The sequence below is a fragment of the Electrona antarctica genome (assembly GCF_951216825.1).
Source record: "Electrona antarctica genome assembly, chromosome: 22".
Classification (NCBI taxonomy): Eukaryota; Metazoa; Chordata; class Actinopteri; order Myctophiformes; family Myctophidae; genus Electrona; species Electrona antarctica.
Window position 1 is genome coordinate 22,587,690 of NC_136805.1, and position 15,550 is coordinate 22,603,239.

At 40.7% G+C, this 15,550-nt stretch overlaps 1 protein-coding gene and 1 long non-coding RNA gene across 2 annotated transcripts; one reads left to right on the forward strand and one right to left on the reverse strand.

Annotated features, from left to right (window-relative positions):
* Positions 1-3,557: 3,557 nt before the first annotated feature.
* foxl3 (forkhead box L3) lies at positions 3,558-5,895 on the reverse strand. Its single transcript, XM_079493105.1, has 3 exons — positions 5,780-5,895; positions 4,862-5,030; positions 3,558-4,471 (listed from the first exon to the last, which is right to left on the reverse strand). Exons 1-3 carry the CDS (start codon positions 5,884-5,886, stop codon positions 3,992-3,994), a joined length of 756 nt encoding a protein of 251 aa, XP_079349231.1. The 5' UTR covers positions 5,887-5,895; the 3' UTR covers positions 3,558-3,991.
* A 2,251-nt stretch (positions 5,896-8,146) lies between these two features.
* On the forward strand, positions 8,147-9,215 carry LOC306915210. Its single transcript, XR_013788777.1, has 3 exons — positions 8,147-8,211; positions 8,297-8,400; positions 8,523-9,215. It is a non-coding gene; the product is annotated as an uncharacterized lncRNA (long non-coding RNA).
* The last annotated feature ends 6,335 nt before the right edge of the window (positions 9,216-15,550 follow it).

The window sequence follows — 15,550 nt, forward strand, 5'->3', positions numbered from 1 at the left end:
CAACATGATGATACAAGTATCAGAGGTCAAGTTCAGCCCATAAGGTCCTAGCCCATAAAACACTGTATAAATCGTCTCCCTAAAAGAGTAGACTTTTTAGTGATATGAGTCTAGATTCAATTAATGCAAAACACAATGAAATATCCTCCCAGCATAACCACTGGACCAAGTATCGACAAATCTGAACAACCAAGCATCTTCAGAATCCAAGACTAACCATTGGCCAGTGCTGTTGTGCATTGTAGTTGCATTGCATGTTTGTGTACGCTGTGCAATGTTTCTGCTCTGCAACACAGAACTTGGCTGCAACACAACAAGAGTGGGATCTTCAACGAGGGAGTTGAAAAGAATGCCAAAAAAGGTTACTTGTACAGACAGAGTTAACCTATAGCACAGTGGTCTGATCTCTCCTGCTAAATCAAATTCTATGACAGACATTTTTTACATGTATTAAAGTGTTTCGAGACGACACCAACAAATGCAGCCATAGATACCATTTAGTAGACACTAATGCAAATGCAACCATATAGTGGTTCGACCTCCCATTAGTCCGTTGACCATTGACCATTACTAACATTATCCCAAACCACATAACCTCACAGAAAGCATTGGGTGATTTATTTTGTAACCCGCAGCACAGGTCAGACTAACGGGAGCCTCCCGTCGGGAGGTCTGATTTAAGGGCAGTCCCCAGACTCCCCATAATAGTAGCGTTCTATCCATGTCTTCATCCCCAACATGGTAAGGAGTTGAAGGGTCAGCACCATTGTTTAAATTTAAATAATACACATTGAAATCGGGAGCGGACCAGTTAGGGTCCAGTTTAACATTTTCAGGGTTAACGCTCTGGGTTTTACTGTGTATTCTTGAGAACAGGCTGACCTAAATTATAAAGTGTCAACCAATGGGATACTTCAGTGTCTTTAGCTGGCATAAACTAAAATGACTGGTGCTGCTCTGAGACTTACTCGACCACCATTCTGTTCCACTTAGCCATTATTACAGTATTGTTTACCAGACGGGAGCCGATACAAATGGAACACAGATTTCCGAGTCATATTTTCATTTGAATGTCGCTACTTCCAGGCCTTCCTTATAGGGACATCCTCATGGCAGACCGAGACGGGCCTAAGGATACCAACTGCAAATCAAATCTAAATGTAAACATGTCCACACAAGTGGCATTGATTGACACAGTGTGTTGATTTTTCTCTCTTTCTATTTCTATTTTGAAAGCCATTTAAAAACAGTGGCATATTTCACCCTATAACCTCGACGGATGGGCCCCAGCAGCTATCTGCTTTGCACATGGAGGAAGCGATGGGGACTTCAAATGGCAAAAGGGCAGAGACGTGTGTATGTCAAAGCCCCAAGGCTATTTCACCGAACTTCATTAGCTGAAATAATTTCAGTGCAGGCTTGTCTGTATGCATGTGCTTAGAAGCACACAGTAAAATTCGTCAGTGCTAATGTGTCCATTTGTAACTGAGAGTGAACACATGATTAACAATCAGGATATTACTGTGCATCTTGTAATCTTACATCGTGAACGGCTGGCAGCCCCATTCTAAAGTAGCCTATGTCCAGCCCTGCATGAAACCACAGCTCAAGGAAATAGCCAGTTGTTAGTTAAGCACAGAGGAATTACACAGCCTTCCTCATAAACCAAACAAACAGATACAGTACTGCTCTCATTAGAACACAACATTACACTAATAATTAACCTCATCCTTATAATCCCAGTCACGGCCTAAGTGAAATCCAATTACTAAACAAAAGCTCAAGATTAAATGACCTATTTGTGTTTATGATTTACCTGTTATTAACGTTGCAGATCAATGGTTTCCCAATTTCCTCTAACTCCAGTTCCACACGTTCTCGCCCAGAGCGGCACATTCTGACGCTGGCTCCGACAAAGGAGCTCATGCTGAGAAGCATAAACATAATGAAGTTATCAATCTCTCAAACAAAACACATTTCCATATTCCCACCAATGGGAAATTGCTTTCTCTAAACAGGTGAAATGTTATTGTGGAAGTCCTCGAGTAATTAGAAAACATTTCTGTCCAAGTGTGAAGATAAATAAATAAATTGAAATGGAGAAAGGGTCAAACAACAGATTGTTTGAATTTGTAACAGTAATTTAATACAGGGCATCCAGAGGAACACAGAGCCAGTAGCAATGTGTGTTATATTCATTGACAACAAAATATGTGCATTTACTTTTTTGGGGGCCTGCATGGGTTTTGTTGCCTGAACCTACAGTCCCCCCCCCACCCCCACCCCCCACACACACACACACACACACACACAGACGCACACCACACACACACACATACACACACGCACACACACAGCCTCGGAGCACTTTATGCTAAGTTAATTTACCCAAATATAACCACAGCATGGCAGCACCAGCAGCTTTCTATTCAACATCAACGACTTTGTTAATGGAAACTTGCTGATCCATAAACGTGTGTGCGGCTGCAGACGTTAGCTGGAGGGGCAGTTCACATATGAATGTTAAAAACCCACAGATCAATGAGGGGCATTTGCAAGGAGGCATAAGGTGTGTTTAATTATAATTGCGTCAAGGGACTTCAGGGGGAGGGGTGGCAGTGCTGTTAAGGCAAGGCAAGGGCCCCCTGTATTTAAATAGGGTCACATCTCGGCCTCACCTTGCAAGTGTTATGCTATATTAAATGCCACTCATGTTAAGCGTGTTGAAACCCCTTTTCTGATGTAGTCAAGGCATAATATAAAGGTTAAATTGAAAAATGTCCCTTCAACAGCACAAGAACATGCCGTGATTGATCTCCCTTGTACAGGAAAATAAATGTTAGCCAGACCGATGTTTCTTTATAACTCCAGAGTTTATGAATATGATATATTATAATGGTGGGGGGATTAGAATTTAAGCATGTCAATCAAGCAGGATTTGAAAAGGTCAATAGGAAAAATTAGCCAAGTCTGAGGAGAGGTGGTTCTGTGTTGATTTAAATCCAACATAATTGAGCAGAGAACAACAGCATGTTTTGACAGAATTGCTTGTCGGATATTTCCATGGCATAGTCAGAATAAACAGTAAAAAAAGAAGAGTAATCTGCCATTATATCATAAATCTATAGTTTTTACATTACATTTAATTACTGCACTTGTAATCTCAGAGTGTAACAAAATGCTCAAAGTTTTGTTGATAAGGAAAACCACTGGGATATTCTGCCCTACAAAAGCAATATCTGATTTCTGTGTGATTGAAAAATCATTGGCCGTAACTTGGGTTTATATTTCACACTAACCCGAAATGCTAAATTATACCCATCACAATACTAAGTGTTAATTTAACAAATGGATGCCTGCTGGGGGTCAGTTTACATAATTTCAAAGTGAAATTAACAACATTCCGGATATTGCCGTGTATGTAGCCATGATAACCAACAACACTTTTGGCAGAACAGGAGCCAAGCTTAATGTTTTTGTTCCACTACTTACAGCTTTTGGCTCTGTAGAGCAAGTTCTACTTTTGTAATCTGTTGATTAGATCAACGTATCCTCATTCTCAACACGGTACACCAATATTAAAATCATTACAGCTTTTAATGGAAATCTACCACATAATATACATCCGACCACAGATATACTGAGATATATTAACAATAATATAAACACTGGCACCAGAACACTCAAAATATAATAATGAATCTGAATTTGGGAATGCAATATTAACATTTTTCATTTACACAAATTCCTATCTGGGTAAATATTGTCTTTAATATGATGTTTGTTTTTTGTTTTTTTTCTTCTTTCTCTTTTTACCCATCTTCATATTGTCACATATAATACTGTACCTCTGTATTGTTCATCAATACATATTCAAGTCAATACAATTCCCTTTGAGGAATCACAAGTCTTTGGCTGTCTTCATTTCCCAATTTCAGTCGCAGAATTCAATAAAGGAACAACACTGAGTTTATTCTAGTTTACTCTCCTCTCACAAAGTCCAGAAGTGCAGATTAAGATGCTGGGGCTCCAGCACATGTATGGGGGGCCCAGTGGGGCCCATGTGTATGTTACCATGGGGTGGTCTAAAGCCTGGCAGGGGCAATGGAGGATCCGGAGTGGATAGGATGTAGTCGATACTGAACTTGATTTCCGGTTCTGGTTTTCCCTGACCAGGGTTTAGAATGTTGATCGGGCTCGGCTGTGGCACCACTCGTCTGTCTGGGTTTAGCGGGCACAGTACTGGATCAGGCTCAAGGGATCGGGCCGAGGGTCTGAGCTGATTCCTGTGACTGTCCAAGGCATGAAAGGACGGCTCCGACCCGGAGTCCCGGAATCCTATTTTCACGTTCCTCCGGCGCCTACGACGCCTAAAGTTGCCATTTTCAAATAGATCAAGCATGGACTCACAGCCTGTGGCAAAGGTCCAGTAGTTTCCTTTACCCTTCTCATTGCCCTCAGTTCGTGGAACCTGTCATCAAAAGAAATAAAGGAATTGAATAATAAAAGATTCATATTCTATATTTCTTGATGTTCATTCTATATAAAGTTAACATATATATATGTACAAAGATAACATACAAAGATATATATATATAACATATATATATATATATCTTTGTATGTTTGATATATTATTGTTTCATATAAAACATAATGCATCAATCTGAGAATGAATATAAAGACTCCAAATAATGAAGACATAAATACATAAAACAGCTACTGTACTACATTACATTTTTAGATATCCCAGATGTCAGCATTTTACAATTCCTAATGTCTTAAATTATTTTATAAACTAAAGAAGTTTAAATGATCATTACAAATGCAATTTCCTTCGTCTTTGTGTCTATTGGTATACCTTGATGAAGCAGCTGTTGAGAGAGAGGTTGTGACGTATAGAGTTCTGCCAGGCTCTCTGGTTGGATCTGTAGTAAGGGAACCTCTTCATGATAAACTCATATATACCAGACAAAGTGACCCGTTGCTCTGGGCTCTGTTGTATAGCCATGGCGATCAGAGCAATGTAGCTGACAGAGAGACACACAGTTTGATTAGATATTATACAGATGATCTATACAGAATATTGAATATATTATATCATATACAGTTTATATGGAACAATTGTGATGATTGTATGTACAGTAGGCTATTTGTCACATTATTAATTATTGGTGTGAGTCTGTGAGAGTACTAAATACGTGTTAATAATATTTTATAAATCATTTTAAAAATGTTTTAAATATTTTAGGTATTACGTTTAGACTCTAAACGTAATACCTAAAATATTTAAAACATTTTTGAAATTATTTTATTCACATGACTCTAAACTCATGTCATGTGAATAAAATAATTTAAAGTCTGTCTTACAATTAGAAAAATGTTATGTATAGTGCAGATGGATGTTCGTTAGTTGTAATATGCAATTATCTACGTACTTATATTTGTTCACAAATGCCAAGTATTAGTAGTCTACAGATCTTGCACTTGTAAGTCGCTAAATTATAATTATAAATCACAAACCTTCAAATTGAGATACCGCATACCGTATGATTGTTTTGTCTTCACTGACTTTCAAAAAGTCCAAAATATATCTTATAGCCTATTATGTATTTGATTGGATATGGTGAATAACTTTACTTTTTTTTTAAACCAAAGTAGCCAATATTATACAGTAATATACTGTGTGTGTGTGTGTGTGTGTGTGTGTGTGTGTGTGTGTGTGTGTGTAATGTATATACAGTATATTTACAGTACGATTAATGAAAGAATATCCTACCTGTACGCGGGTCTGCACATTTTCTTGTCTTCATCTGTACTAGAGGAGGGGTAACCATCTCCATCGTAGTTAAAACAGTTGTATGGATACTGGGAGTTATCGAACATTATCTGCACTTCAAGCTTTAGGCTCACAAATCTTAATTCATCTAACCCAAATACAGGGGCAACATTTAGCACCTCAAATATTATGACCAAAATACTACTACTTGTCTACTGTGAGTCAAGTCTACCATTCTACCATACTATCCTTGTTGAGGTTGCTAGTCAGAATGAGGTCTTTATCTCGCCCCTTAGTGGTGATCACAGGTCCCTAAGAGCCCCCCCTCTCCCTCTCTCCTCATCCACGGTTGGTCCCCAGGTAGCACTGAGCCGATAAGGCACTCAATTATTTGGCCAGCAAACAGAGGCTGCTTGAACGTCTGAACCCAGGGCGTGAGCATTCGGTAACTAGACCAAGACCAAAATCTCTCTCTCTCTCTCTCTCTCTCTCTCTCTCTCTCTCTCTAACTCTCTCTCTCTCTCTCTCTCTCTCTCTCTCTCTCTCTCTCTCTCTATCTCTCTCTCTCTCTCTTTGATTCTGGGTGGTCCAAAAAGTTCAGGCTAAAAAGTGTTGACTTCATGTTTTGTTTTGTTTCTTTTTATAGCCTAATCTGGTTTACAATACTTACACTAATCCAACACAAACAAACAAGCTTCTTTACATCTTTGTTTTATTTCCTCTTTAGGATTAAGTCTTTGGGGCGTGTTGTCAAAATTCTACCTACAATTTCTGCAGGCCACGCAGGAGACATTTAGTCAACAACGTTGTAGATGTAATCTATAATGTTCTATAATAGCCATAAATTGCTTCCGTGATGTGTATTTGGTAGGGCCCTTAACTGGGCAATTGGAGGGTCTCCTGTGAGGCGACAGAGACCGACACAAACAGCCCGCAGCGCAATGCCACTGTGTGTGGCCCCTGATGTGAAAGATAGGTTCCACTTGTAGAAATGCATTGTGCGCCTCAATCGATGCAACACAGGCCCATAAACACACTTCTGTGTTTATTTCTGCTAGGCTAATGAAGCAATGAAAAGGTCAACAGTGTAGTTCATTTTTGGCTGCACTAAGGCTTGTGCAGTTTTTGTATTCTAGTAGTCCATGTAAAACATTTATTTTTGTAATAAATTAATTTAGCATACATCTGCTTTGCAGGTGTAGTTTTTAGGACTTTCTACTGTAGCACAAATGTCAGACTAAATAGTTTTAGTTTGTTTACATAAGACTCGAAATGCAAATGACCAAAATTAAATGTGAGAGAAAAGACGAGGAGTAAATTAAAAAGGCTAATTTAACAGAGTTCAGATGAGATCTGATAAGCCCCTCCTCTCCTCGGAACCCACCAGTCATTCCCATGACGAGGCTTCCTCTACGAGTCTGTCTGCGGCCGGCCACAGTGATTACAAGTCATCTCTTCTGGTCACTCGCCATCCCTCTGATTGTTGTCTCATACCCCGCTTCCTATAGCCCTGTTAGTGTATTTGTGTGTGTGTGTGTGTGTGTGTGTGTGTGTGTGTGTGTGTGTGTGTGTGTGTGTGTGTGTGTGTGTGTGTGTGTGTGTGTGTGTGTGTGTGTGTGTGTGTGTGTGTGTGTGTGTGTGTGTGTGTGCCAGTGCACATGGATTTATGTAAACCAACCAAGTGGCGTTTCCGGGGGCTGTTCTGTGAGGGGGACTACGGAAAGGTTATCAAAACACAACAGTGCACTGGGAACCATAAACATGTTTATGTACAGAATAGGCTATAAGCTGAAGGCCGTTTTCATTTGTACTGTACTGTGCAGCCATCCTCATTGCCACCATTTGCTGTTAAATTATGGTTGGTTATGTATAGTGTAATTGATAAGGCCTGCAGTACCTACATACCTACCACAGAATACAGAGAAAACTATTCGCCATCACACATCAGCCATTTTGCTATTCTTAGCTCATACTAAAGATAGGCCAGCATTCACTGTGCATGTATGAAAGCTCTCATCATATCCTTAAATTCCTTACCCTAACCACACCAAACCTATGCATAAACTTAACCATAATAATATAAAACAACAACAATGCTCCATCCTGACTTGTTGCTGCTTTACCAAGGAACATCAAAGTGAAATTACACATACTTCCATAAGCAGCTAATTAGCTATGGGGTTGATGGAGACTTTTGTGTGAACTTGCTTCAAATGCATCCTATTCCCATGTTTCAATCATTTTATTAATTTGTTATTTCACTGGGTATAGTGTAGCCCGAGGGAGGCAGAGGTAAAATGACATCATAAGTGACCAGAGTATTTAAAGCCTTTCTGAACAGGCAGGTAACAGGTCTGAAATCTGTGGGGCCTCACAACATTGCTGGTAGCATGTTGTTGAGAGGGGGATGTTGAGTGCCAACCTGTCAATTGGTAAGCCTGTTTGCTGGATGTATTGCATCTTTGCTTTTACTGCTATCTTGTATGGTCTACAATGATTATGTTTTTATATTGTCAGGACTGCAGTGGCACTTTTGGTGCTGTTATGTGGATGTTTACCGGTCCTGAATTGTTTGGGGAGTGGCCTCCCCAGTAACGTGTAGGCATGTAAAATGGATCAATGTGAGTATTATACTATGTGTGTGCAAAGCTGAACAAAAATGGGTTGATATATATTCTGTTGTATTTGACCTGCAAGTGTATTGTCTAACATTGTGTAACCTATGATGTCGTTGTTAACCCAGCTACAGGTGGAGACCGTCCGTCCATCTGCGTACCGCTAATCTCCGGCACTGTTGGCCGGATCAACCGTGAAACTGAGCATGCACAATTCCTGGAGGCCAGAGCAAAACCTCTGCCCCAAATGTTCACAAAAAATGATATGAACACATCTCCCCTTTTTTAAGTCAAAGCTTACACAACAAAATATTCTCAATGACTTCCTTCAAAATAAACATTCTCAATGCTGTACTGAGCATTATACAGCAGGCAAATAATCATGTACTAGCTGGTAACCAATTTACCAAAGCCCCAGCATGAGTAAACTAATAGTCAACTAAACAGTGTCAACATGTTTAGTTGGCTATACAATATTCCTGTTTTATATTGAGTTGGCACAACAGATGTTCAGGAGGTGGAGAAACACACATTGACCCTGCCCTTTACGCCACTCTCCGCCCTCCATGTCAATCTACCTGTCCCTATTTATACATGCCCAGTACCACCCAGAATCCTCCACGTTTCGCCCGCCTCGCTGCGTCGCACACTAGCCACTTTTTGACTTTCCTACAGGCTTCTCGCATCCCACCCCTTTCACCTCCATAGTAGCTCCTTTCCCTGCTCCCCTCAAAGGAGCTTATCGGCACTAGAAATACAAGTACATTCACTTTGCTAAAGTGGAACAAACAAAACAACTCTCCTACTTTCTCCCCCTCTCCCATTTCTGAGGTTCCTGCTGGGGGTGACCGTTCATGCGCCATTAGACGAACGCCATACGACCTCCTCCCCAAAGACACCCCCCCCCCCCCCCCCCCTGGAACCTACACGCCCGATTTCATTCTTTCATTTCTTTACTGTCAATAAATCCCTTAAACCTTCCCAATGGTGTGTTTCTTCCAACTAGTGGAGGAAAAAAAAGTGTGTGTGTGTGTGTGTGTGTGTGTGTGTGTGTGTGTGTGTGTGTGTGTGTGTGTGTGTGTGTGTGTGTGTGTGTGTGTGTGTGTGTGTGTGTGTGTGTGTGTGTGTGTGTGTGTGTGTGTGTGTGTGTGTGTGTGTGTGTGTGTGTGTGTGTGTGTGTGTGTGTGTGTGTGTGTGTGTGTGTGTGTGTGTGTGTGTGTGTGTGTGTGTGTGTGTGTGTGTGTGTGTGTGTGTGTACAGACTATAGTATGCCTTCCGAAACTATAGCATGTTTTTTCATGCTTTTATTTTTTTAATCCTCCAAAATCATGAAAAACGACAGACTATAGTCTGTCTTCCGAAACCATAAACTATAGGTAGTTTTTTCACGATTTTTTTGTTTTTTTTAATCCTCCAAAATCATGAAAACGACAGACTATAGTCTGTCTTCCGAAACTATGAACTATAGCATGGCGTTTTTTCTGGGGGGACACTGGGGGGGACACTGGGGGGGAACTGGGGAGGCACTGAGGGGGCACTGGGGAGACACTGGGGAGGCACTGGGGGGACACTGGGGGGACAGACTATAGTATGCCTTCTGAAACCATGAACTATAGCATGTCCTTTTTTCATGCTTTTATTTATTTTTTGAATCCTCCAAAATCATGAAAAACGACAGACTATAGTCTGTCTTCCGAAACCATGAACTATAGCATGTCGTTTTTTGATGATTTTTTAATCCTCCAAAATCATGAAAAAACGACAGACTATAGTATGTCTTCCGAAACCATGAACTATAGCATGGCGTTTTTTCTGGGGGGACACTGGGGGACACTGGGGGGGAACTGGGGAGGCACTGGGGAGGCACTGGGGGGACACTGGGGGGACAGACTATAGTATGCCTTCCGAAACCATGAACTATAGCATGTCCTTTTTTCATGCTTTTATTTATTTTTTGAATCCTCCAAAATCATGAAAAACGACAGACTATAGTCTGTCTTCCGAAACCATGAACTATGGCTTGTCGTTTTTTCATGATTTTATTTTATTTTTAAATCCTCCAAAATTATGAAAAACGACAGACTATAGTATGTCTTCCGAAACCATGAACTAAACTGGAGAGAGCTGGAGAGAGAGCTGTCTCTCCAGCGTCACATCGGTTGCCATCCAGACTTTCCTGGATGTCAGTTCAGTTCTCATAAATGCACGATGTAAAACAAAAAATGAGACAATTTGCAATTTAAGTATTCATATATCAGGTTAATTATATTAAACCTGTGTGTGTGTGTGTGTGTGTGTGTGTGTGTGTGTGTGTGTGTGTGTGTGTGTGTGTGTGTGTGTGTGTGTGTGTGTGTGTGTGTGTGTGTGTGTGTGTGTGTAAAGGGGGGGAGAGCGTGACAATAGTCCGCCCTTCTCTCCCTGCTTCCAGTTCCTAGCAGAGTGCTTCCTATAGATTATGAATCCCGCCACAGCTCTAGGATAGACCCATCTTGAAAAAAAGACGAAAATCACTCCGAGACCATGGGCTATAGTCCATGGTCTCGGAGTGATTTTCGTATTTTTTTCAAATCCTCAAAAATGATGAAAAACGGCATGCTATAGTATGCCGTCCGAGATCATGGGCTATAGCCATCAATGATTTTTTTTTAATCCTCAAAAATGATGAAAAACGGCATGCTATAGTGTGAAGCGTGACGAAAAAGCGTGACGATAAAGCGTGACGGAAAAGCATGACGATTTTAGGAACACAAGGCTACTGTACTTTATACCTCATACTTTAATGCTTAGTATGAGGTATAAAGTACAGCAGCCTTGTGTTCCTAAAACAGAAAGATTGGGTATTGGGTAAGACTGACGTTATGTATCTTTCAGGACCTTTCACTGCTTTGTCTCAATATTTGGCCCTATATTTCTACAAAATACAAAACCTGTGATTTCGGGGATAAACAAGGAATTGAAGGGTCAATAAAGTTGTTTTAAAGATGTACTGGGCATGTTCAAATCATATACTTTACATGTATTATTCCAACCATTTTCCAAAGCATAGACTTACGTTTTGGGGATGGTAATTTAACATTGAGGTGCCCACTGGCACTGGACCTGTATCCGTCACTGAGTGTGGCTGATGATGGGTTCCTTCCATCACCTCCAGACTCCAGAGAGTGGATTGTCACATACATCCATACAGCTGAGGGGAATGTGACGCCATGGCTGCTGCCTCCTCCTTTTCACCTTTCTCTGCTTCTGACCTCCCCATGGATGGATGGATGTCCTCCAGGCTCCTGCTCAGCTCAATCAGCATTCAGCAGGACCACACATGACACGAATACATTTTCTTCCAGTTCGTCTTGGTACAGAGCGCCCCCTGGTGACTGTAATAATGTCTATGATGACGACACCAGTTGGATTTAATCGCAGGGATCAAATAATGAATTAATGCATTTCCTATGTAGGGCCTATATACTACAGCTCACTCGCTGTGTAAAGTGGCTAGTGTTCAGCTAGATGTGAAATGAAATGAAATCTATATTTACCCAGGGTATCTGGGCTAAGCTCAAGAACTTGTTTCCAGCCAGGCCCTGCTCATAGAACACATTTCATCGTAGTGGTTCAATGCCTTGTTCAAGGGCACTTCAGCGGTGGTAATTTTAACGTGTCGGACGGCTGATTCGAACTAGGAACCTTCCGGTATCAAGACCGCGCCGCTATCCGTTCGGCCACCGCTGTCACAATGTTTCTGTCGTTGGTGTTGTTAGGCATTTTAGATTTTAGAGGCATTTAACTAACTTTAAACCTTGAACTCGCAAATCATTAAAAGTTCTAATTGAGTTAATTAATAGTGGTCTACCGTCTCAAGTCTTTAAGTGGGAGAGATCCTCATTGGTTTGATTCCACTCAGTGATAGAAAAAACAATGTAGCTACGGTAGAAAGTGGTTCAAAGTGTAACCACGGCTGGGAGGCGAACCCCGGACCTCGTATCAACAAGGCGCATACGTTACCAGTGGACTAAAGAGCCAGACCTGATGAAGAACAAAACCTAAACTCACCAACCACAGACAAAGAACTTTGTCACGTTTTAAGCTATTTTAATATAAATGTTTATTTACATTTGACTTCTTTACTAAAGACATTTAGTTATAATTATTAATTCCATCGCTTAATTGTATCAAATAAATACACTAGGCCTAGTTGTAATAATTCATTCCATCTGTTAAATCCATTAAAGATATAGCTGTAACTTATTCATTCTATCAATGAGGAAATCTCCGGCGTGAGCGGACGTCCATACGCCGTTACTACGCGGTCCAAGAGAGAGACGGCGTATCAACGTCGTGCGCACGGCGTGTCGGCGTAGTTCATTTTCAGCTCACTTTCAACTGTCTGAAATCACAAAAAACCCTGTTTTTGGACAAAAACAGTCCGACGGCGTGAGCGGACGTTGATACGCCGTTGATACGCCGTCCAGAGAGAGACGGCGTATCAACGTCGTATGGGTGGCGTGTCGGCGTAGTTCATTTTCAACTGGACAACGTTGGCGCTGTTCACTTTCAACTCTTTTTGCTATGATTGATTGATTGATTGATTTTTTTATTGGTTATTTTATTTTCGTGTTCTGCACACAAAGTGCCCAAACCCCATGGGTTTATAAGATACATTTACATTTCATTATATTCATAATCATAAGACATTGAAGAGTCTTAGAGTGAGCTGAGTCAGCTGAGACTAGTGCTGAGTGAGTGTTTGGCATGCGTCTGACTTGGACGTTGTGTGGCTAATTGTGCAGAGAGAAAAGTGATATTAACTTCTTTGTGCAATGTTGAATTTATACTTGGCTCAACGGAGTCATGCCCTTTACTAGAAATATATATATTTCAAAGTTCTCCAGAATTGAACTAGGAGATCTGGGACTTGAACATGGAACATCTGTGTTGAGAGCCTGATCATCAGACCAGTAGGCTACACCATCTCTCAGAATTGTTGAAGCGTTCCTTTGTATTTTAGCCTTCAGTTAGGTAAACTTTCTTATTTGATCCCTGAAATCCAACATCATAGAAGAAGAACACGTTTATCCACAGTCACAAGGGGGCGCTCTGTAGTAGTCTGTAGTACCAAGACGATCTGACGACGAAGAAAGAAGAAAAGTAACGAGTGTGTGTTCTGGTCCTGTTGATTGAGCTGAGCAGGACCTAGAAACTGGCTCCTGCTCAGCTCAATCAACAGGACCAGAACACACACTCGTTGATGATGAATGAGGAAGTGGTTCAGTCCATTCAACAAGTGCCTCTGAGAACGAAGCGAGTCGCCACACTGCCCCCTAGTGGTGGCAACACTAGGAAAGTTCCACTGTGTAGTGTCATTGAGAAAGCTTGGAATTAAACCAATAGATATAAATATGCATTGTCCATTCTTGCTCATATAGCAACATTCTTTTCACAAAAACATCTTTACAATCATAACAGTGACCATACATTTTGTGTGCGTCACAATGGCTAAAATACAAAAGAACGCTTCAACAATTCTGAGAGATGGTGTACTGGTCTGATGATCAGACTCTCAACACAGAGGTTCCATGTTCAAGTCCCACATTTCCTAGTTCAACTTCAATTCTGGAGAACTTTGAAATATTGCCTATATAACATTGCACAAAGAAGTTAATATCACTTTTCCAAGTCTGACGCAAACACGCCCAACACTCACTCAGCAGTCAGCTCACTCTAATTCAATATACAATTCAATATATAGGCCAAATATTGAATTGAATATAATTAAATGTAAATGTGTCTTATAAACCCATGGGGGTTTGGGCACTTTGTGTGCAGGACACGAAAATAAAAGAAGCAATCAAAGCTAAAAGAGTTCGAAAGTGAACAGCCCCGACATTGTCCAGTTCAAAATGAAGTAATGAATTACGCCGACACGCCACCCATACGACGTTGATACGCCGTCTCTCTCTGGACGGCGTATCAACGGCGTATCAACGTCCGCTCACGCCGTCGGACTGTTTTTGTCCAAAAACAGGGTTTTTTGTGATTTCAGACAGTTGAAAGTGAGCTGAAAATGAACTACGCCGACACGCCGTGCGCACGACGTTGATACGCCGTTGATACGCCGTCTCTCTCTTGGACCGCGTAGTAACGGCGTATGGACGTCCGCTCACGCCGGAGATTTCCTCAGTGATAGAATTAATAAGTTACAGCTATATCTTTAATGGATTTAACAGATGGAATGAATTATTACAACTAGGCCTAGTCTTTAGTGGATTTATTTGATACAATTAAGCGATGTTATTAATAATTACAACTAAATGTCTTTAGTAAAGAAGTCAATTGTAAATAAACATTTATATTAAAATAGCTTAAAACGTAACACATTTATTCTGTTGCTTACTTTAGGTTTGGTTGTTCATCAGGTCTGGCTGTTTAGTCCACTGGTAAGGTATGCGCCTTGTTGATATGAGGTCTGGGGTTCGCCTCCCAGCCGAGGTTACACTTTGAATCAAAGTGTGTCTTTCTACCGTAGCTACATTGTTTTTTTTCTATCACTGTGACTGGGGAGAAACGTGTTCTTCTTCTATGATGTTGGATTTCAGGGATCAAATAATGAATGCATGCACCTGTCTAGTTCCTTTGTATTTTAGCATTCAGTTAGTAAAGTTTAAACTTTAAATCCTCCAGCATTTAAAGCTTCAGTAACTTTCTTGTTCGACCCCGGATTTGTCTTTTAGTCCTTTTGAGTTGTTCTTTTGTAGTTCAACTGGCAAAACCTTCAAGTACTCTAGCCCTTTGTTCCTGTAAAGAGTGAGGGCCCTACAGTATCTTGAAAAAAAGCCTAATAATATTAGGATCTTAATAGGCATTTTTTGTGTTTTGAAAAACATATTAAAATAATTAAAATAGTTATGAGCTTGTAGGTCGGCTATTTTCACTATTTTTAATGATGCCAAACTTTGGAAGGCAGGCAAATGGATGAGATAATGGCCTGAGACATAATGTGTACTGATGTGTGTGAGTTTTGACAACATTTGTAGTAATAGTAGCCTAGTAAAAAAGTGTGGGGGAGAAAATCTATCGGACGCTGCTTTCATGATTTGTGGATTTTGTGCAAAACGGGCCACTTCTGCCAACTTTGGAAGCCAATCGTAGTCAATCAGAATGT